This window comes from Rhinoderma darwinii, chromosome 2 (genome assembly GCF_050947455.1).
Source record: "Rhinoderma darwinii isolate aRhiDar2 chromosome 2, aRhiDar2.hap1, whole genome shotgun sequence".
NCBI lineage: Eukaryota > Metazoa > Chordata > Amphibia > Anura > Rhinodermatidae > Rhinoderma > Rhinoderma darwinii.
Genome location: NC_134688.1, coordinates 294,401,617 through 294,425,136, shown reverse-complemented (window position 1 = coordinate 294,425,136; position 23,520 = coordinate 294,401,617). Strand labels below are relative to the sequence as shown.

The following is a 23,520-nucleotide window of genomic DNA, read 5'->3' as shown; positions in this document are numbered from 1 at the left end:
TCGATGATATTTTGATTTTCTCCCCAGATCAGACGACTCATCGGAGGTATGTTCGTCAGGTTCTACTACGATTGAGGGAGAATCATTTATATGCCAAGCTAGAGAAGTGCGTCTTTGAGAAGAGTTCTCTGCCCTTCCTGGGCTACATCATCTCGGATCAAGGCCTCAAGATGGATCCTGAGAAAGTGAAGGCTGTCCTGGAGTGGCCACGTCCCCAAGGCTTAAGGGCCATACAGCGGTTCCTGGCATTCGCCAATTTCTACCGGCAGTTTATTCCTAACTTCTCTTCTCTGACGTCTCCCATCTCGACCCTTACCAAGAAGTGTGAACGCCAAGGTGTGGACTCCAGAGGCAGAGTCTGCATTTAATAGCCTGAAGAGTGCCTTCACTTCAGCCTCGATCCTCCATCACCCTGACGTATCTCGGCAGTTCTCACTGGAAGTGGACGCTTCCTCTGTCGGTGCAGGTGCACTTCTGTTCCAGGGGAGCTCCAAAGGAAAGGCTGTAGTATGTGGCTACTACTCTAGACTGTTTTCCTCTGCTGAGCGCAATTACTCCATTGGAGATCGGGAGCTGCTGGCCATCAAATTGGCTCTGGAGGAGTGGAGACATCTTCTGTAGGACGCTGCTCACCCCATCCTGATCTTCACCGACCACAAGAACCTCACTTACCTTCAGTCCGCTCAAAGACTTAATCCTCGTCAAGCCAGGTGGTCGCTGTTCTTCACCCGTTTTCTGTTTGCGCTCCACTACCGTCCCGCGGACAAGAATGTGAGGGCAGATGCCCTGTCCAGATCGTTTGAGACGGAAGACACGGTGGAGTCCCTCCAGACCATCATAGACCCGTCCTGCATCGTCACTGCTAATCCTCTGCAGGTTAGAGCCATCCCTCCTGGGAGGACTTTTGTTCGGTTGGCGGAGAGGAGAAGAATTCTCCGCTCGGGACATAGTTCTAAACTTGCTGGGCACGCCGGTGTCTGTAAAACCCGAGACCTGATCGCTCGTCACTTTTGGTGGTCCACGCTACATAAGGATGTTCTGGACTTTGTCTCTTCTTGCAAAGTGTGTGCCTCTAACAAAGTGACTCACAGCAAGCCTGCCGGCCTGCTTCAACCTCTGCCTGTACCCAATGCCCCCTGGCAGCACATTGCGATGGACTTCGTCACTGACCTTCCCCCCTCAGCAGGATGTAACACTGTCTGGGTGGTGGTGGACCGGTTCTCTAAGATGGCTCATTTTATCCCGCTGACCGGCCTACCTTCTGCTCCTCGTCTGGCAAGTCTCTTCATCCAGCACATCTTCCGCTTGCATGGCTTGCCTCTTCACATTGTGTCCGACTGGGGGGTTCAGTTTACCTGCAAGTTCTGGAGAGCCCTCTGTAAACTCCTGGATGTGAGATTGGACTTTTCCTCTGCCTATCACCCCCAGTCCAATGGGCAAGTTGAGAGGATCAACCAGATCATGGAAAATTATCTCCGCCATTTCATCTCTTTACAGCACGATAACTGGGTACAGCTTCTACCATGGGCCGAATTTTCTTACAACAACCACACAAGTGAGTCCACCACTTCCTCTCCGTTTCACATCGTCTACAGTCAACATCCCAGAGTCCCTCTTCCTGTGTCGACTTCATCCCAGGTTCCCGCTGCTGACTCTGCATATGGGGACTTCCTGCAAATCTGGCAACAGACCCGGTCCTCTATTTTGCTGGCAGTAGATCGCATGAAGCGAAAGGCAGATACTAAGAGAAGAGAGCCACTTCAGTATCTTCCGGGGACTAAAGTCTGGCTGTCCTCTCGGAACATTCGCTTGAAGATGCCCTCATACAAGTTCGCTCCCAGGTTCCTTGGACCATTCGAGGTCCTGCAGCAGATCAACCCTGTCGCCTACAAGCTTCGGCTGCCTCCTACCCTCAGTATTCCCAACTCCTTCCACGTCTCCCTCCTGAAGCCTGTGATCCTAAACCGCTATTCCAAGATTCCCAGCCCTGCGGTTGCTCCCAGCGGCTCCTCGGACATCTTTGAGGTAAAGGAGATCTTGGACACCAAGAGAGTGAGAGGAAAGACCTTGTATTTGGTGGATTGGAGAGGGTTTGGTCCCGAAGAGAGGTCCTGGGAGCCAGAGGAGAACCTCAATGCCCCTACTCTTCTAAAGAAGTTTCTCTCTCGCTCCGGTCCCAAGAAGAGGGGGCGTAAGAGGGGGGATACTGTAATGTCCGTGGCTGCGGGCTGTCAGCTCCAACCTCCCGCTGACAGCCGCAGCCATGAGTCGGCAAGCGCTGGCCCAGCCTCCTCCTCAGGAGACGCCAGCGCTTGCATCCACTCACCTCCGCCGGAGCCCGCAGGGTGCGCGCGCACGCTCGTCCCCGCTCTTAAAGGGGCAGCGCGCGCACTGGACATCTTGAACGACCTTTGACCCGTGAGTACCCTGGGCTATATGAGGGGTCCAGCCCCCTAGTTCGATGCTGAGCGTTGTTAGTTTTCCCAGTCTGTCTTGCAAATGGTCCCTTAGTGTTTTCCGTTCCTGTTGTTACCCGTACCTTGTTCCCCGTTCCTGTTTCCCGTGCTTTGCCCTAGTATCTAGTCGTGCCACGTCCTGTGTCATCTGCCACGTCCAGAGGAATCTGCCACGTCCTGTGTCATCTGCCACGTCCGGAGGAATCCGCTACTTTCTGTGTCATCTGCCACGTCCGGAGGAATCCGCCACGTCCTGTGTCATCTGCCACGTCCGGAGGAATCCGCCATGCCCTGTGTCATCTGCCACGTCCGGAGGAATCCGCCACGTCCGGAGGAATCCACCATGTCCTGTGTTATCTGCCACATCCGGAGGAATCCGCCACGTCTGGCGCAACTTGTCCAGCCCCCTAGTTCGATGCCTGAGCGTTGTTAGTTTTCCCAGTCTGTCTTGCAAATGGTCCCTTAGTGTTTCCCGTTCCTGTTGTTACCCGTACCTTGTTCCCCGTTCCTGTTTCCGTGCTTTGCCCTAGTAACTAGTCGTGACACGTCCAGAGGAATCTGCCACGTCCTGTGTCATCTGCCACGTCCTGTGTGATCTGCCACGTCCAGAGGAATCTGCCATGTCTTGTATCATCTGCCACGTCCAGAGGAATCTGCCACGTCTGGAGGAATCCGCCATGTCTGGCGCAACTTGCGGCTCCTGTGTCATCCGCCACGTTTGGCGCCATCTGCTGCACCCATCTCATCTGTGCCAGAGCTGCGGCCATCATCTGGACTATTCAGGTACCCTTGTGTGGGACATTGTATTTCTGGGGTGTCTTGTTGTTGTGCCAGCTGCCTCCCCGCTGCGGCGGTACGGCCTAGTGGGTCCACTAACCCGCTTCGTGACACCTATATGGACGATTTTCTTCTAATTGGCAACTCTCCAGATCAGCATCAACTATCCTGGACGTTAAAAATATTTAAAAAAAAACTAGAATGGATAGTAAACCTAGAGAAATCATCTCTAGCTCCTTTATAGGTTCAGAACTTCTTATGTATCCTTCTAGATTCCAAAGAACAAAAATAATTTCTACCTGAGGGAAAAAAGTCCTATCAATACGCAGAGCAATGTCTCTATAGGGTCTGTTCCCAGCCGCCATTTCTGCAGTTCCCTGGGCTTCGATTCATGCTCGTCCCCTTCAGCTAGAACTTTAAAGTCAATGGGATAACCCAAATCCAGGCCTAGACAAAAAAGTTGGTCTTCCCCAAAAAGTTCTCGACTTCTTTCTTTGATGGCTAGATGTTCAAAAAATAGGGAAGGATATTTCTTGGATTCAGATATCCCCACAAGTCCTAACAACAGATGCCAGTCACTGCGGGGTGGGGGGCTCACCTAGGAGACTTAGTAATCAGGGTCTGTGAGATCCAGAGATCAAAAACAGATCTTCAAATTTTGAGGAGCTTATGGCTGTATTCCAAGCACTCCAGGCAGTCTGCCCTGATCTAAAATGTTCCAATGTAACAGCAACAACCCCTGCAACAGTGGCTCAACCGAACAAGCAAGGAGACACAAAAAGTTCATCACTCATGAACTAAACCTTCCAAAATATTTCCCTAGCAGAGCTAGGTAGTTCATCTGAGGATTTCCTGAGCAGATGCAGCCTAATTTAAGGTGAATAGTGTCTGAATAAAAAAGTTTTTCAAATCGGAAGACTCTGGGGAGTTTACGTGATAGACTTTTTTGCCACATGAGAAAACCGACAGGTAAAAACTCTACTTCCTTCCTACTCTACTTCCTGAATTCAACAGATCATCCACTGGTGGTAGACGCTTTGTACCAAAAATGGCATATGCCTTCCCATGGCTAGTTCTTATTCCAATGGGTTCTTGCAGAGAAGGGGAATATTCTCCATCAGGGACCAGTGGATCACCTACAAATTAAATATCTCCATCTGATCACTTGGGTTTTGAAAAGCAGATTCTCAAACAGAAAGGTTTATCAGATTCAGTGATAAACACCCCCAAAAGAGTAGAAAACCAGATCTATTTCTGGATTTGGCATTTCTGAAATTAATTGGAAACACCAATTTAGATATTAACCATCCTAATCTTAGATTTTCTGCTTCAGGTTCTAGATTAAGGGTTAAGACCGGCCACTCGTAAAGGCCAGGTTTCCGCCCTTAGTGCCTTCTTTGACTATAAACTTGCTTATCACCCCTGGGTAGTCAGGTTTATTAGAGCAGCAGGTAGATTTGAATACTTTCTGAGTCTCCCCCTTTGGACCTATCTATGCTACTAAATTCTTTAACAAAAGAACCATTTGAAACTCTTGATTATGTTTCTATTAAATCCCTTATCCTAAAAACCAGTGTTTCTAGTGCCCATCATGTCCGCTAGAAGAGTTTGAGAATTATCTCCATATACCAACATTTTTGAGGATAAGGGTTGTAGTACTCAAAACTGACTCGGCATTTCTTCCAAAAGTTTTCACAGTTTCATAGGTCACGGGACATAATCCCCCTTCCTTTTGTGACAATCCATCCTCTGAGAAGGAAAAAGCATTTCATGTATTTTCCAATTTCTTGATAAAACCAAAGACTGGAGAAAATCTAAGAATCTATTTGTACAGTTTTTGGGCCTCAACAAAGGTGTAAAGACGAGCAGAGATATTATCTCTAGGAGGATCAGGCAGGCCATCCAATTCCAATCTACAGGTTTTACAGCCCCATGGGGTTTAGAGCCCATTCTACGCTACATCTTGGGCCGGGCATAGAGAAGCTTCTAGCTGCCACTTGGTCCTCTCTTCACACCTTTTTTCATCACTACCGTTTGGATAGTTCTAACGTTTCCACTCTCTTTTGATGGGAAGGGTCTTGAATCTGTAATCCCACCCTGAGGCGATCTCTGATAATTCCCCAGGGGTGCTGTCATAGTTAGGGGGAAAGTGGTAATTGCACTTACTGCACCCTTTATATTCCCACCTCTATTATTTTATTCTTCTCACAATGATGGTTTGTTTAACACTTGGTGTTGCAAAAAAAAAAAAAAGGATGTGTGTCTGTATATATTCATGTCACTAAACTACAATAACCAAGAAGACTTTCTCTAGGTCTCGGGAATTCACTGATGCTATGAAGGAGGGGCTTTCTTTCATCTCCAGGTTTCCTGTCCCTGGGGTGGACACTCTTTCCGGTACTGGTGCTGTCATGGCTCGAGTAAACGAGATTACCGGTAGGTGTAAAAAGCGTCTTCCCAGGTTCCTGAAAGCCAAATCTGCCTAGCTATGACATACTATGGTAGCCAGAAGGGGGATTTATGTAGGTAGATTAAGTTTTCAAGTCTCTATTACAGCTCCACATGGTTTGTTACCCAGTTTTCCTAGGAACCTGAAAGGCCTTGCCATAGCCAAATTTGGTAACATGAAGAGTGATTTATCTACTTAAACTGCTGAATACTAAATCTATTACAGCTCCACCTAATTGGTTACCCAGCTTTCCATGGACCCTGAAAGTTAAATTTGCCTAGCTATGCTACAGTATAAAGGATTTATCACTCCATAAATAGGCCGTTTGTCTATTACAGCTTTACTGGGATTCTTAGTCAGCTTTTTTAGGCTCCTGAATAGCAAATTTGAGTAATTATGCTACGATATGAAAGTTGGGGATTTATCATTAAATATCTAGGCAGACCTGGTATTCTGCAGTCTGGGAAAGCTAGGTTGTAACCTCTGTGGGGCTGTGATAGATGACATATCGTTTATATAAAATACACACAATGCTGCTCTGATACACTGTGTATATCTATCATATAGCATCAGGACAACATAGACTGTGGTCATTGCAGCAGCAAAGTCTTTCGTTCAGGGTCCTGGCAAAGCTTGGTGACAAGTCGATCAAGCTATAAGGGGGGGATTTATAACTACTTAACTAGGCATGTTTGGAATTCAGCAGTCTTGGAAAGCTGAGGAACAACATTTGTGGAAACATAAGAGGCCACACGTGATACATATTCTGTAAATACTACAGTATATACATATAAACCTATAGCATCGGGGAAACAGTGATTGTTACCAAGATTTCCCAAGCTCTTGAAGGGCAAATCTGCTTAATTGTGCCGCGAACTGAATTTTTTGCGGAAAATCCGCAGCAAATACAGTAGCAGCAAAGTGGATGAGTTAAAACCAATCTCATACACACGCTGCGTAAATACTGAGCGGAAAAACGCTCAGAAATTGTTTTATTCCGCTGCATGTCAATTGTATTTGCGTAAACGCTCCTTATTTGTTGCGGGTATTCCTCATTGAATTCATTGGGGAAATAAAACCCGCAACAAATACTAGTTGTTGCGTTTTTTTTGCTGCGGGTTCACAGCGATCCCGCTGCAAAGAAAAGCAACTCAGAAAAAAAAAAAAGTGTTGTACTTGCCCAGAAGTATGTGTTCGTCCCTCCAGCGTGGCCTCCTGGGATGACTTTTCATCCCATGTAACCGCTGTAGACAATCACAGTCTGCAGCAGTCGCTAGTGCTGCAGTTTTCCGCAGCGGACATTTCGGGCGAAAAACTGCATCACGGTTTGGGCAGCGCACAGGACGGATACGCTGCGTGTTTTTACGTAGCATATCTGCGTCGTGGGAACCTGGCCTAATGGTATAAAATCCCTTGGTTCTTCAGTCGCCCCTAGCGGTTCTTCTGACATATTTGAGGTAAAGGAAATTCTGGGCTTCAAGAGAGTAGGAGGAAAGACTTTCTATCTGGTGGACTGGCAAGGTTTTGGTCCTGAACAGGGTCGATTCTAGCTTTTTTGCTGCCTGAGGCAAAAATTGAAATGCCCCCCTAGGCTGTTCTACATCACTAGCAGCCTCACAAAAAAAAAAAAATCATACCACCCATCATCTCGCTGCAGAGATGATTAGAGGCAGAATAAACATTTACATTAAGTGACTCACCGGTGACGTCCCAGATTCTAGTTGTTCTTTTTCTTCTCCATCCAGTCCAGACCTCTATGATGACTTCTCCTGGCCACAGCCCATTTCTGCAGTTTTCCGCTCAGCTATCTTCAGCTTCTCACTTTTCAAACTTTTCTGCCCTACCTCCTGTACATAGTGCTGCACATATAGCCCCCACATACAGCCCTACACACTGTAGATAGTGCAGCACATATAGCCTCCCACATACAGCCCTACTCCCCTGTAGATAGTGCTGCACATATAGCCCTTCACACACAGCCCTACCCCCGGTAGATAGGGCTGCACATATAGCCCCCCACATACAGCCCTACCCCCTGTAGATAATGCTACACATATAGCCTCCGCATACAGCCCTACCACCTGTAGTTAGTGCTGCACATTATAGCCCCCACATACAGCCCTACCCCCTGTAGATAGTGCTGCACATATAGCCCCCCACATACAGCCCTACTCCCCTGTAGATAGTGCTGCACATATAGCCCCTCACACTTTTAGAAAACAAAACAAAAACTTTACATACTCATCTTAGACCCATTACCGTGCAGTCTTCTTGCAATGCAGTTCTGCTGGGGCTAAACGATGTGGCGCTGAGTGGCAGGGCAAGTTCGGTCAATCAGTGCCTTTCAATGTTGCGTCGTTGAAAGGCGCTGATTGGCAGGCTGCCTTGCCCTGTCATACAACTACGTAAGTGGCGTGATGACGTCATCGCGCCGCTTGCGTAGTCTAATGGCGCTGATTGGCAGGGCAAGTCATTCTGCCTGGCCAACCAGCCCCTTTCAATGTTGCGTCATTGAAAGTTGCTGATTGGCAGGCTGCCTTGCCCATCTGTAAAAGTCTGAACTATTACAACATACCATTATTTAACTTGCACGGTGAATGGCGAGCAAGGAGCAATGCTTGGTTATGTATTTGGACAAACGATTGCTACTACGATCGTTCATCCCCATACATTTTCATCATGTCGACAGCACGTCTCCCTGTTTACACAAAGAGATGTGCTGCCAACAACAATAATATTTATTGCTGCGTAAACGAGCAGATCAGCCGATGAACGAACGTTTGCTCGTTCATCGACTGATCGTTGCCTTGTGTAAAAGAGCCTTTACATCTAATAAAGTTTAGAAGAAAAAAAAATATTTCACCAGAGTTCTTCTTTAAGAGGATAAAAAAAAAAAGGATTACAAACTGAGTCTTACCGTCACGATGTTCCCGCACCAGCCTTCCTGGTTTAAGAGTTTAAGTGAATACATGTACTGCCCGTTAATAACATCAGAATAGAAAAGTGTGCATGCATTTGATTTGTCATTTATATGCATGGTAGTGTAGTCATAACCAAGAAATTTTAGGAGACACGTGCTGACCGATATAACCATATCAGCATTACAGACCAGTAATGGCGCAAGATCTGCAACCGCTGTGAACAAAGAAAAATAATAATTAATGAAAGATTGGCGAGGACATGGGCATGCATACAAAAGTGATGATTTTCTTTGACCATTTGAAATATTGGAAGGTATGGATTTTACACATGACCCTGGTTTCCCAGGGAAAAAGACGAAGAAACAAATGCATATCTGAACTAAAGCTGGTAATAACCTTAGATAAGTCAGCCAAGCCCACCAACCTAATATGTATAGGTGTCTGCAGATGTCAAGAGAAAGAAGGACCAGCAGGTTAGATTTCAAGGTGTCTGGCAGCAACTTGTTCCCCTACCCTATCACTAGCTTGGGAGTAATTCTCCTTCACAGTAGAGATGAGTGGATTGGATTTATCCACCAGGCACCTGGGCTTTGAAATGCTTTTAGCTATCCAAGCGATTGTGAGATTGTTTTCTCGTGACGCATTATACTTTAAGTTAGTGGTATAATTTGGTCGATACATTCAGTATTTAATTGTGAAAAACACCAAAATTTTACGAAAAAATTTCAAAAATTTGCATTTTTCCAAACTTAAATGTATCTGATTATAAAACAGATCGTAATACCAGACAAAATAGTTGCTTATTAACATTTCCCATATGTTTACTTTGGATTGGCATCTTTTGTTGAACTTCCTTTTATTTTTCTAAGACCTTACAAGGTTTAAAACTTTTGCAGAAATTTCCAACATTTTCAAGAAAATTTCAAAAGGCTATTTTTACAGTTGTGAAGTGGCTTTGAGGGGCCTATACAATACAAACCCCCATAAGTCACCCCATTTTAAAAACATCACCCCTTAAAGTATTCAAAACAGCATTTAGAAAGTTTCTTAACCCCTTAGGGGTTTCACAAGAATTAATGCAATGTAGAGATGAAATTTACAAATTGTATTTTTTTTGCAGAAATTCATATTTAATCCATGTTTTTCTGTAACACAGAAGGTTTTACAAGAGAAACGCAACTCAATATTTATTTCCCAGATTCTGCAGTTTTTAGAAATATCCCACATCTGATCTTAGTATGCTTATGGACTGAAACACCGGCCTCAGCAGCAAAGGTGACAAACCATGTCAGGTTTGAAGAGGTCTTGTGATGCCAAAACAAAGGAAACACCCCAGAAAACACCCCATTTTGGAAACTACACCCCACAAGGAATTAATCTAAGGGTGTAGTGAGCATTTTAACCCCACAGGTGTTTCATAGATTTTATTCGAATTTGGATGTAAAAATGAAAAAAAACAATTTTTTTCAAAAAATATGTCGTTTTAGCTAAAAAAAACAACAATGTCCACAAGGAATAAAGAAGAAAAAGCCCCCTAACATTTGTAAAGCAACTTCTCTGGAGTATGGAAATACCCCATATGTGGGCATAAACTGCTGTTTGGGCACATGGCAGGGCTCAGAAGGGAATGAGCGCCATTTGGCTTTTGGAGTACAGATTTTGCTGTATTGGTTTCTGGGCGCTATATCGCATTTGCAAAGCCCCTGTGCGACCAAAGCAGTGGAAACCCCCCAGAATATTAATAGAACATTAATAGTAATTAACCCCATCATGTTCCTCAGTCATAATGGACAACATTGGGTTAATGTGTGGTACATAATGGGGTTAATTACTATTAATGTGAGGCACATGGAGATTCGAAATTCATAATTAATAAGTGAAAGAAAGCATTTATTTTAATTTTATAACAGCGTAAACATAAATGATGATATAAATGTGTTATTACAGTCGTGTCAATCCCGAATATGTATATTTTATGCATAGAGACTTTAATGTTTATTGTAAAAAACTCGTTTTTTTTAATTTAACCTCACTTTTTTTTTTTACTTTTTTTTTTTTAAACTTTAATGTACTGGCATATATCTATATGCCAGTACATTAGCCAATGTTTTGATTGCACACAGGGAGTTGTTAGGACATACCTAAGTATGCCCTAGCAGCAGGAAATATGGTCAGACAGCCTTGGGGTCCTTCAGTGGAGGCTGGGCTGTCTTACTATATATGGTATGTCTCTCGATCGCGTCCAGGGCTGGACTGCCCATCGGGCAATTCTGTCAAATGCCAGACGGGTCGGTGTACGCTGTGGGCCTGCTCACCTCTTCCTCTCACAGGGTAGCGCTAGCCTGTCATCATGCCGCTCTGCTGTGTGGTGTACTGGCCTCTGCACCGAGCAAGCAGCCTGCTGCCAAGCCAATGTTGCTAGCTGTCATAAATTTATTTTTTATGGCCGTGTCCCAGACCCTCATCCTCAACCACTGACACGGCTCTTCAGTTCTCTGTCTCTGTTCTAAGCCCCGCCTCCTCCGTAATTGGCCCATCTCCTCCGTACTCTAACCCTATCACGGTGCAGCTTCTTGCTGCTCTGCGTGAGCATGTATTCCCAGCATTTTGTCTACAGCGCAGCGGTGGGTTTACTGCTCACAGTCTGTCTAGCATATTCATAGGAAAGTGTGTCCATCCTCAGTCCTCTCCAGTCTCCACAAGTAGGTAAATAAAGAAAGTAAATATGCAAAAAAAATTACTTTGTTATCCCCTCCCCCTCCATGTGGAACTATAACTCCCAGCATACCTTGACACCTGTAGACTTTCAGGACCTGCTGGGAGTTGAGGTCCCCCCGCCCCACAGTTTGCATTAAAGGGGTTTGTCTAGTCCCTAAAAATTGATGGCCTATCCTCAGGATAGGCCATTAATAGCTGATGGGTCGAGGTCCCACTCCCGGGACCCCCGCCGATCGGCTGTACAAGTGCTGCTTCTCCTTCATTTCTACTTGCTCTCTGTGAATCCCTGACATGGATATAGCGGCGATTCACAGTATTACAGCTGCCTTCTTCAGTTCGCTTCAATGAGAGAAGGCTGCAATACTGTGATGATGCAAAGTATAAATTTTTCCCTAGATATGCCATTTTAGTGGCAAATATGTCGTGCCCAGCTTGTGCCACTGGAGACACACACCCCAAAAATTGTTAAAAGGGTTCTCCCGGATATGGCGATGCCATACATGTAGAAGTAAACAGCTGTTTGGGCACACTGTATCGCTCAGAAGGGAGGGAGCGCCATTTGGCTTTTGGAGCGTGGATTTTTCTTGCCAGTAGATTTGTTTAGAGTTTTACTGGTATTTTAGTTTAGAATGTGGGGGTACATGTAAACTGGGCAAAGTACATCAGGGGCATAGTGAGGTTGTATAATAATGGGGTAAAAAACAATATAATAATAATCCATAGATGTGTGTTACGCTGTGAAGCAATCTTTTCTGCACAGGCCGGTGTCACACTGATAAATGTCCTTTCTTATCCCCCTTTTGGTCCACACTCCGCACCGTTGCAGTTTGGGTAATTTTGCTGGGAAAGTGTTGTCCTGGTATAATACGGGCACCGTCGCTTCCAGCAGATATGTTTGAGTCCTCCCCTTCCTGGTTCCCTAATTTTATGGCCTTGATAAATCGCCTTTTGAAACAGAAGAAATGTTCCCCTTGGGCCTGCACAATTGCATATTCTTTCTATCCTGACTTATTGGAGCCTTAACTAATTTTATTTTTTCATAGACATAGTGGTATGAGGGCTTTTTTTTTTGCGGGACGAGCTGTAGTTATTATTGGTACCATTCTTGATCACTTTTTATACGACTTTTTGGGAGGCAAGGTGACCAAAAAACAGCAATTCTGGCATAGTTTTTTTTAGTTTTTTTCATAAAGTGTTCACCATGCGTTATAAATTACATGTTAACTTTACTCTACGATACCAAATTAATAGCACTTTTTTATGTTTTACAACTTTTTGCATGATAAAATTCCTATTTAAAAAGAATGTATTTTTTCTGTTCCCATGTTCTGAGAGCCATAACTTTTTAATTTTTTCATCGACGTAGCTGTTTGAGGGATTGATTTTTGCGAGACGAGTTATAGTTTTTATAGGTTCTATTTTTGGATACATGCGACTTATTGATCACTTTTTATTCCCATTTTTGTAGGGCAAAGTGACCAAAAAACATAAATTCTGGCATTGTTTTTTAAGTTGGTTTTTTTCCTCGTCCACCGCGTGGAATAAATAACATAATATTTTTATAGTTCAGGCTGTTACGGTCGTGGTGATACCAAATATGTATCTTTTATTTATTTTTTCAATAACTTGATAAAGGAAATAGGGGCCATTGTGTTTAATCTTTTGAAACTTTTATTATAATTTGTACAACTTTTTGTCACTTTTTTTTTTACAATTGTCTGATTTATTTTCTAATACATTGCACTACCTATGTAGTGCAATATAATAGATCTGTCAATCATCCTATGACAGCAGGCCGATTAGGCTTCACCTCCCTAATAGGCTTCCATAACGGCAGAGCAGGAGGCCATTGTTAGGCCTCCTGTTGCCATAGTAGCAGTCGGCAACCCTGCAATCGCATGAAGCTCTGCTGATTTTGCTACCAACCGCTAAGATGCAGTGATCGCTTTTGATCGCTGCATCTAAGGGTTTAATGGCAGGGACTGGAGCTAGCTAGCGGAACATACAGCTTCCACCGCTGATGGCGCCGGCTCAGCTCCTAATGTATGATCACTGCAGGCCCCACCACTGGGACCCCACCGATCACTAAAACGGGGGACTTGACCCCAGTTGCTTCTTAATGCATGGTTGCAGTGAGGATGATCTTGAATGGATTTATCATCAATCCTGTAGATAGGTGATAAATGTGCTTAGTAGGAAAACCCCTTAAACCCCTTAAGGACACGGCCAATTTTGGCCTTGAGGACAGAGCCATTTTTTTACATTTCCCTCTTTGCATCCCGACGCTTATAACTCTTTTATTTTTTGTACGACGTAGTTGTATGAGACTTTGTTTTTTGCGGGACGAGTTGTACTTTATGTAGGTACCATTTTTTGATACAAATACATTATCATTTAATTTCTATAAATTTTTATTGTGGCGAAAATGCAGAAAAAAAGCAGTTGCGCAGCAGTTTTAATATTATTTTTTTTACACCATACACCGGTCATCATAAATAATGTTATAAATTTGTTGTACAGGTTGTTACGGTCGTGGCGATACCAAAAATATGTCTATATTATTTCATGTTTTGGGACTTATATTTTAAAAAGTTTATTTATTATAAAAAATGTGTGTTTCTGTGTATTTTTTTTACTTTTTATTTATTTATTTATCATAATTTTTTTTTTTACATTCATTTAACTTTTTTTTTTAATCCCATAAAGGGATTTATCATTTTGATTTTCATTTTGTAACTGTAATGTACTGGCATAGATCTATATGCCAGTACATTAGCCTGTTACTGATTGTACACAGGCAGTTGTTAGGGCATACCTCAGTATGCCCTAACAACAGGAAATATGTTCAGACAGCCCTGGGGTCCTTCAATGGAGCCTGGGCTGTCTGGCCATACGAGTTGTGGGCTTTGATCGCGTCACAGTTATCTTCTGTGACGCAATCAATCTGCAGTCCCCCCTCTTTGAACGCCGCGATCAGCTTACATCGCGGCATTCAAAGGGTGAACGGCGTTGAGAAGATGTTTCTCTCCTCTCCGCTGTCAGAGCGGGGCCGTGGCTGTGTATTACAGCCGTTGCCCTGCTCTCGATCGCGCGCACAGACGGCTGTCACACAGGACGAGTATGCTCGTCCTAATGCGCGAAGTGCCTGCCGCTCAGGACGAGCATACTCGTCCTGTGTCGGCAACCAGTTAAATCGAACAAAACTGGGGATAACATAACAAGAGAAGGACCTGGGAATTCTGAATATAAGTAAGCTAAGCAAGACTCAATGTCAAGCAACAGCTGGAAAAGCAAATAAGATTTTAAGGTGTATGAAAAGAGAGGTTAAAACCGGTGGTCCTAATATTGCCCCCATATAAATTCCTTGTAAGATCACATCTCGAATATGGGATATGTGGGCTCCACATTGTGAAATGGATATAGGAGAGCTGTAGAGGGTTCAAAGGCTAGATTGTTGCATGGGATGGGTGGTCTCTCTTATAATTATGGGCTAACAACATTGTGCTTATTTAGCTTGGAAAAAAACACGCCTTAACCCTTTCACGACCAAGGACGAAAATGCACGTCCTGGTCGGCTGCTAGTTCCCGCTCCAGGACGTGCATTTTCGTCCGCATTTCAAACTGTCACTCTGTGTAAACACAGAGTGACAGACACGCGCTGACAGCTGTCCCCGACAGCTGAGACATCAGTCTCGCCGGACAGCGGACCATCGCCGCTGCTTTCGGCAGTTAACCACTTAAGTGCGGCGACGGATTGCCGTCGCCGCATTTAAGTGGTTTGAAGCACATCGGCAGCCCCCACGAAGTGATCGTGGGGGCTACCGATGCTTGTCACGGCAATCGGAGGTCAGATAATGACCTCCGGGTTGCCATGTACGGAAACGTCGGACGAACAGCCTCCGGCCGTTCCTCCTCTGCTTCCTGTCAGTGTGACAGTCACGTCACAATGACAGTTAGGGTATGTTCACACGCACTAATTACGGACATAATGCGGGCGTTTTTGCCCCGAATTACGTCCGAAAATAGCGCCTCAATAGCGCTGACAAACATCTGCCCATTGAAAGCAATGGGCAGACGTTTGTCTGTTCGCACGAGGCCTAATTTACGTGCCGCTGTCAAATGACGGCGTGTAAATAGACGCCCGCGTCAAAGAAGTGACCTGTCACTCCTTTGGCCGTAATTGGAGCCGTTATTCATTGACTCCAATGAATAGCAGCGCCAATTACGTCCGTAATTGACGCGGCGTTCAAGCGCCTGCACATGCCGTTACGGCTGAAATTACGGGGATGTTTTCAGGCTGAAACATCCCCATAATTTCAGCCGTTACGGACGCCCTCGTGTGAACATACCCTTAGGAGTACATCACACTACGTGTGTAGTGTAATGTACTCTAGCAGCGATCAAAGCTGCAAGTCTAAGTGTCCCCTAGTGGGACAAGTAAAAAAAAGTAAAAAAAAGTAATAAAAATGTTTTAAAAAAAGTGTAAAAATAAAAGTTATAAGTTCTATAAACAAAAAATGCTTTTTTTTCCTATAATAAGACTTTTATTATAGAAAAAAAATTAACACGTTAAAAAAGTACACATATTTGGTATCACCGCGTTCGTAACGACCCCAACTATAAAAATGTAATGTTATTTTCCCCGCACGATGAACACCCCAAAAAAAATCAATAAAAAACGACTACAGAATCACAATTTTTTTGGTCACCACCGCTCCCTAAATAAAGAATAAAAAGTGATCAAAAAGTCGCATGTTCCCAAAAATAGTACCAATAAAAACTTCTATCCGTCCCGCAAAAAACAGGCCCTTACACAGCTTTTTTGACTAAAAAATAAAAAAATTACGGCTCTCTGAATATGGTGACACAGAATTATTTTTTTTTTATAAATAAGTCATTTTATTGTGCAAACGCTAAAAAAAAGGACCAAACCTATATACATATGGTATCGCCGTAATCGTCCTGACCCGCAGAATAAAGTACAATTTTAATTTATAGCGTACGGTGAGCGCCGCAAAAAGAAAACCTAAAAAACCGTGTCAGAATTCCTGTTTTTTGCTCAGGATTGCAAAAAAATTGAACAAAAAGTGATAAAAAAAAAAATCACACATACCCCAAAATGGTACCAATGAGAACTACAGATTGTCCCGCAACAAATAAGCCCTCACAGGGCTCCGGTGGTGAAAAAATAAAAAAGTTCTGGTTTTCAGAATATGGCGATGCAAAATGTGCAGAGTGTCCAAAAGTGGATAAGATCTAGCACCATTTATCAGTGCGACACCGGTCATATATCTATGAATTATTATTTATTTACCCCATTATTATACCCTCTTATTATGCCCTGATGTACCCCGCACAGATTACATATACCCTGATGTACCCCGCACAGATTACATATGCCCCCCACATTATAAACTGAAATACCAGCGAAACACAAAACAGAAAAACTACCAAGCAAAATCTGCGCTCCAAAAGCAAAATGGTGCTCCCTCCCTTCTGAGCCCTGCAGCGTGCCCAAGCAGCAGTTTGCGCCCACACATATGGCGTCGCCATACCCGAGAGAACCCGCTTAACGTTTTATGAGGTATTTGTCTTCTGTGGCACAAACTGGGCACAACATATTATGCACTAAAATGGCATATCGGTGGAAAATTGCAATTTTCACTTTGAACCATACGCTGTGCATTAACCCCTTTGCGCACTATGACTTAATTGCCCGTCATGGTGCGGCGGTTGATGTATGGAACCGGCTCACGTGCTGTGCCCGCTCCATAAATAAAAGTGTTTCTTACACAAAAGTATTTAAAGCAACCATAAGATGGGCCCGCTTTCCATCTAGACAGTCTCCTGTTTGGAGGGTGCCAACATTCTTTGTTTGGCTTTTGCAAAACAACAAAACTGATTTCACAGGATTCAATACACTGAATGACAAATTGGCATCATTTTATACACCAGTTGTCCCATTCGTTTGTATCAGTTGAATTTAAAAAAATGTATAAAAAAACGATTTGATAAATGTAGCAGGAAAAAAGATGAACAGCAGCACGTGCAGAACCTTACTTTTGTCTTTGTATAAACTTTCATTACAGGCACAGGTTGTCACACCACTGGCATAAGTGCAAACTTCATCACTGTAGCATGGTGGACTACATAGTGGTGTCTCTGAAAAAAAAAAAAAATCAATATAGTTAGTCCATATAGTTAACCACTGCTACTGTTCTACGCACTTCTATGGGGCCCTACTCCATAGACAAGAAGGTCAGTCTCAGCCAAATCCATGTTGGATTTTTTTCAGGAAAAATCTGCAGTGTGAACATGGCCTTAGATTACCTTGTCCACAGTCAGTTTTGTAGAAATTTTGCAAAGGAAAAATCTATTAGTTTCTTCCTGATCCCTTCCATTTTTGGCTGACAAATGGCTAATGGGACAAAACTAAAGCTATGTGCACACATGAGAAATCCGTTGCGGATTTGCCAGAGAATCCGCGGCAGAAATCTGAGGCTTCAAATGAGAGGAGGATGTTACTGAGGGTTTTTTTTTTGTATGTATTTATTACATTCAAAGTATATTATGTCTTATACTACAGGTTTCAATGTAACTTGCTTGAATGAACTAACCATGTACAAATCTATTCTATTTTTAGTGATTAAATCTATGGATAGAGTGACATGTATTCCTCTCCAAGTATGAAAAATAAAGTTGTAAATTAATTAGTGGCACTCATGTAAGATTTAAAGGGGTATTCCAAACCCCCTTTGTGTCAATCAAAACAGTTGGTCGGAAAACCACTTTAAGTGACTCTGTCATCAGTTCCACTCTCCTATTAGGCAAAACAGCTCAAAAACGATTGAGCCTCAGCGATCAAAGACTACACCGGACTCCTAGTTAAGATTCCGGTGTATTTATGAGGGAAGCGCTCCCTCCACTACTCTTGGCGGTGATTGCCAGCTAGTTTCTGTGTATCTGCACACACAGCAGCCCATCAATCATTGTGAGGAGGGCCGGGGGAGCGCTCCCTTCATGAATTCACCGGACTAATTAGTGTAAGTTCATGATATATTTCCCTGTGGACATTTAGTTACAGGATATATTTTACTTTTTTTTGTTTTGTTTCAGTAACATTCAAATTTAAGTGAATTTGTCTAGAAGGTCACTTATGTCTCAAGGAATCTAAAATCTGGAACTGCAGTGAAGGCTCTGACCAATCAGACTTAATATAGCTTAGCCGAGTATGTCAGATGACATGATCGACCAATCAGCTAAATTCTGAATTCTAAGATACCGATGGATCCTGTTTTTTGTTCAATAGAAGTTAATGGCAACAGAATAATGATTCTGCTGCATCCGGGTTTAAAGGTACCTGTTTTTTAATCTTGAAAAAGAAACAGTACCTTTCAACATGATATAATGATGTGGTGTGAACAGAGTCTTACTGTCAGACAGTCACATAGTGCAGATTTTTTTGATAAAAATGAATTAGCACAATGGAACTGAATGTACGTGGCATTTCTTAAATGTATATACTTACCTGTACAACAGAGTTTTACTCCATCCCAGAATAAACCTGGTGGGCAGCATACATTGGAATTCATAACACATTCACTGGTTGGGATGCAGAGTGTTCTATCCCTGCACAAACATCCATTAACTACATCACAAACCCCAACACATGGCTTAGATTCACAGGTTATATAGTCAGAGCCACCTGTCAAGAGAAAAAACTACATCTTAGTGGAAAGTGGCACCTTTACTCCATACATTTACATGTAAATTATCTTACATTAGGGGGGAATTTAAATGTATGGGTCTGTGTTGCAGTTTTCTACACAGTGGGTGGTCAGGAGCGCCGTTGTGCAGGAAAGCCAGTGAAGGATCTTGGAATAGTGGGGGTTCCTCCGGAAGTTGGACCCCCAACAAATAAGTAAGTGATGGCATATCCTAGTAAAATGGCATCAATTACTTTACTGGGAAAAAACCCTCAAGTTTTTCTCCATCATGCTCTTTAAGGACAAGCGAAAGAATAGTTGCAGGAGCAGGTCGCCTTCAGCATAATATCAGCCAGTTCTCCATACACAAACTGGAGCAACTGTGGTTGCTGAACTTATTGGATTGTTCAGCCAGCACTGGAGGTAAAAATGTAAAAAACATTTTTTATTAGTTTCTATCCATTAAAAGACATAAGCATCCAAGCGTCCTTAAAGGGGTTTTCCAATCTTGGATATTTAAGGCATATATACAGGTATGCCATGAATGTCCGACAGATGCGGGTCAAACCTCTGGGACCTGCACCAATCTAGACCTGGGTCCCCTAAACCCTGTTCTAGCTTACTCAACTCGCTGCCTCCCGGACTCTTCCTGTTTAGGTGGTCGGGAGTTACGTAAACAGCCGAGAGCTCGCTGAGCTACGCTGTTTCCGGAACTCGGTAGCTACACTAATTCCGGAACTCCCATTCACTTCTATGGGAGTTACGGAAACAGCGTAGCTCAAGAGCTCGGTAGTTTCCTTAACTCCTAACCACCTAACCAGGATCCTGAGCAAATAGGAATATTATTTGTGAATCAGTTGAGTATTAAAACAAATATAACTATATCAGTAGAACTGCATGCCTGGGTCCACACTGTACACAATACCACGCCTGAACAGTTTTATTTATTGGGGGACCAACAGTAGGAGGACCGTCCGGCATTAGATTGGGCGGCACCCCATGCAAACTGTTATTTTTGCAGCCCATCCTTCAAATAAAAAAATATATATACATGGATTTTAAGAAAATAGCTGGCAAGCTATACTACTAATGTTAAGTATAGATAACTAGCAGATATATTATAGCCCAATGTATAGTTCCCAACATTACAACTGAGTCTGCTTTAAGAAAACAAAAATGGCAACAAAAAGGGGTGCTGTTGCAAATTGCAGTACGCAAATAGCTACCAAACAGTAGTGCCATACAGTGTGCAAATACTGTAATTATGCCAATTACTGTACAGCATAATTAATATTTTCACACACTGTGCAGATTATAAAGCCATATAGTGAGCAAATAGCAGTGGCAAACAATATCCAAAATATTTAGACAAATGGTATGCAAATAAAAGTTACAATTAGAGATGAGCCACATTATGTATGTAATTATATAAGCACATATACCTGCTTAACCCCCAACTTTAAAGTACTGCGCGTAGCGTGGAAATTTTTTTCCCTGTTAAGCCACGTCTCAAGCCCTGCCCTATACCGCCATAGCTGCCATATACAGTATAGTTCCCCCTTAGCTGCCCCATACGTTATAATGCCCTCTTGGCTGCCACCATACAGTATAATGCCCCATAGTGCCTAATAATAAAAATACTACAATAAATACTTACCTAGCCCCGTTCCCATGACAAGTGGATTAAATAACTCTGCTCCTCGCTCTGTACTATGAATGGCTCGGCGCAGACAGGCGCGATGTTGTCACTGCATGTCTGTGCTGAGGATATCATGGCCGCTTCACACAGTAAATGCTGAAGCAGGGAGCTGTATTCAACATTGGATTTAGCATTGGATTCAACTGTATCTGCGTCCTGAGGATGCAGATACAGTTTTCACTGGGTCATACCACTGGCCGCTCAGGACAGTGGGACACCGCCCAGAATCCGTGGGATGGTTAGGAGGTATGATACCTGCCCACACCCATTATATTAAACTCACCCTCTATGTATAAATCTATATGTACACATTCAGTACCCTAAGCGTGCCCAGCCCATTTAGTTAGGCTGTGCACTGTGAGAAGGGTGGAGAGCTGTGCTCAGCACGTCGTGGCAAATCTCTTGGCTTTTTGACACAACCCACTAATACAAAAGTTAAGTGTACAGTATCAGTTTCAGGCTTAAAGAGTTTTGACATAATTACGGTCATCAGTCATAGTTTCTGATCGAAGAGGCCAGCGAAACTGCTGGATATGTCAAAAAGGAAGACGAGAAAAGTCAATTTCTGAGTATTTTTTTCCGCTCAGTACTTACGCAGTGTGATTAACAGAATTGGCCAAATCTCATCCACACGCTGTGGAAAAAAATCTGCCAAAAACACGCGCTGTGTTAAGGATCTGCCAGGCACAGCTCCTGTATCTACGCCCATAGGTAATCAGCCTGCACCTGCTTCTATGTCTGTGAGACTGACTCCATCTTCCACCACTCAGGATGGCAGGCTTAGGAGTGGGAGAGCCTATCACAGCCTGGCCAGACGGAGCTAGCTCCCGCCCTCTGTCTTTTTATACCTGCCTTTCCTGTTCCTCCTTGCTTGTGATTCTTCTCGTTTGGTTTCCTGGCCCTGCTGCAGCTTCTTGATCTATTTGACCCTGCTTCATATTGACCCTGGCTTACTGACTACTCTTCTGCTCTGCGTTTGGTACCTCGTACACTCCTGGTTTGACTCGGCTCGTTCACCACTTTTGTTGCTCACGGTGCTGCCGTGGGCAACTGCCCCTTTTCCCTTGCTTCTGTGTACCCTTGTCTGTTTGTCTGTCATGCACTTATTGAGCGTAGGGACCGTCGCCCAGTTGTACCCCGTCGCCTAGGGCGGGTCGTTGCAAGTAGGCAGGGACTGAGTGGTGGGTAGATTAGGGCTCACTTGTCTGTTTCCTTACCCCCCTTCATTACATAATCACAAGCCTACTACGTTCTTTGCCCATTCCCCAGAGACCGTGGACCCATATCTCCATGGATTTTATCACCGATTTGCCTCCATCTCAAGGCAAGTCGGTGGTGTGGGTTGTAGTAGACCACTTCAGTAAGATGTGCCACTTGTGCCCCTCAAGAAACTACCCAATGCTAAGATGTTAGCTACCTTGTTTGTCAAACACATCCTGCGTCTCCATGGGGTCCCTGTCAATATTGTTTCTCATAGAGCGGTACAATTTGTTTCTTTGTTTTGGAGAGCCTTCTGTAAAAAGTTGGAGATTGATCTGTCCTTCTCCTCTGCCTTCCATCCTGAAACTAATTGCCAAACTGAGAGGTCTAATCAGTCTCTAGAACAATATTTAAGGTGTTTCATCTCTGACTGTCAATATGATTGGGTCTCATTCATTCCCCTCGCCGAATTTTCCCTTAATAACCGGGTCAGTAACGCGTCAGGGGTCTCCCCCTTTTTCTGTAATTTTGGGTTTAATCCACGGTTCTCCTCCGTTTCACCTGGTAGTTCCAACAATCCCGAGGTAGAGGTCGTTCATCGGGAACTGTGCACAGTCTGGGCCCAGGTTCAGAAGAACCTAGAGGCGTCCCAGAGCATACAAAAAACTCAGGCAGATAGAAGACATTCTGCTAACCCCTTGTTTATGGTCGGGGATCTGGTGTGGCTATCGTCAAAGAACTTGCGCCTTAAAGTCCCGTCCAAGAAGATTGCTCCCCGGTTTATAGGGCCGTACAAGGTCATTGAAGTCCTCAATCCTGTCTCCTTCCGACTGGAGTTGCCCCCATCTTTTCGAGTACACGACGTATTTCATGCCTCCCTCCTTAAACGCTGCTCCCCGTCCTTGGCTCCCTCGAGTAAACCTCCTGTCCCCGTTCTCACCCCTGAGGGGGTAGAATTCCAGGTGGCCAAGATTGTGGACAGCAAGATGGTCCAAGGCTCCCTCCAGTACCTGGTCCATTGGAGAGGATACGGGCCTGAGGAGAGGACTTGGGTACCCGCCCGGGATGTTCACTCTGGGGTATTGGTCAGGAGGTTCCACCTTCGTTTCCCCAATAAACCAGGTCCATCTAGAAAGGGTCCGGTGGCCCCTCATAAAAGGGGGGGTACTGTTAAGGATCTGCCAGGCACAGCTTCTGTATCTACGCCCATAGGTAATCAGCCTGCACCTGCTTCTATGTCTGTGAGACTGACTCCATCTTCCACCACTCAGGATGGCAGGCTTAGGAGTGGGAGAGCCTATCACAGCCTGGCCAGACAGAGCTAGCTCCCGCCCTCTGTCTTTTTATACCTGCCTTTCCTGTTCCTCCTTGTTTGTGATTGTTCTCGTTTGGTTTCCTGGCCCTGCTGCAGTTTCTTGATCTATTTGACCCTGCTTCATATTGACCCTGGCTTACTGACTACTCTCCTGCTCTGCGTTTGGTACCTCGTACACTCCTGGTTTGACTCGGCTCGTTCACCACTCTTGTTGCTCACGGTGTTGCCGTGGGCAACTGCCCCTTTTCCCTTGCTTCTGTGTACCCTTGTCTGTTTGTC

General features: G+C 44.1%; 1 protein-coding gene across 1 annotated transcript in view; it reads right to left on the bottom strand.

The window, feature by feature from the left end:
* LOC142741821 (uncharacterized) overlaps nt 1–23,520 on the bottom strand; it is a 92,257-nt gene that overhangs the window by 32,964 nt on the left and 35,773 nt on the right. Inside the window, exons 7-9 of the mRNA XM_075851150.1 lie at nt 18,850–19,026; nt 17,382–17,483; nt 8,600–8,817 (exon numbers count right to left, since the gene is read on the bottom strand). Coding sequence (XP_075707265.1) covers nt 8,600–8,817; nt 17,382–17,483; nt 18,850–19,026 — 497 coding nt within the window. The remainder of the gene's footprint in view (nt 1–8,599; nt 8,818–17,381; nt 17,484–18,849; nt 19,027–23,520) is intronic.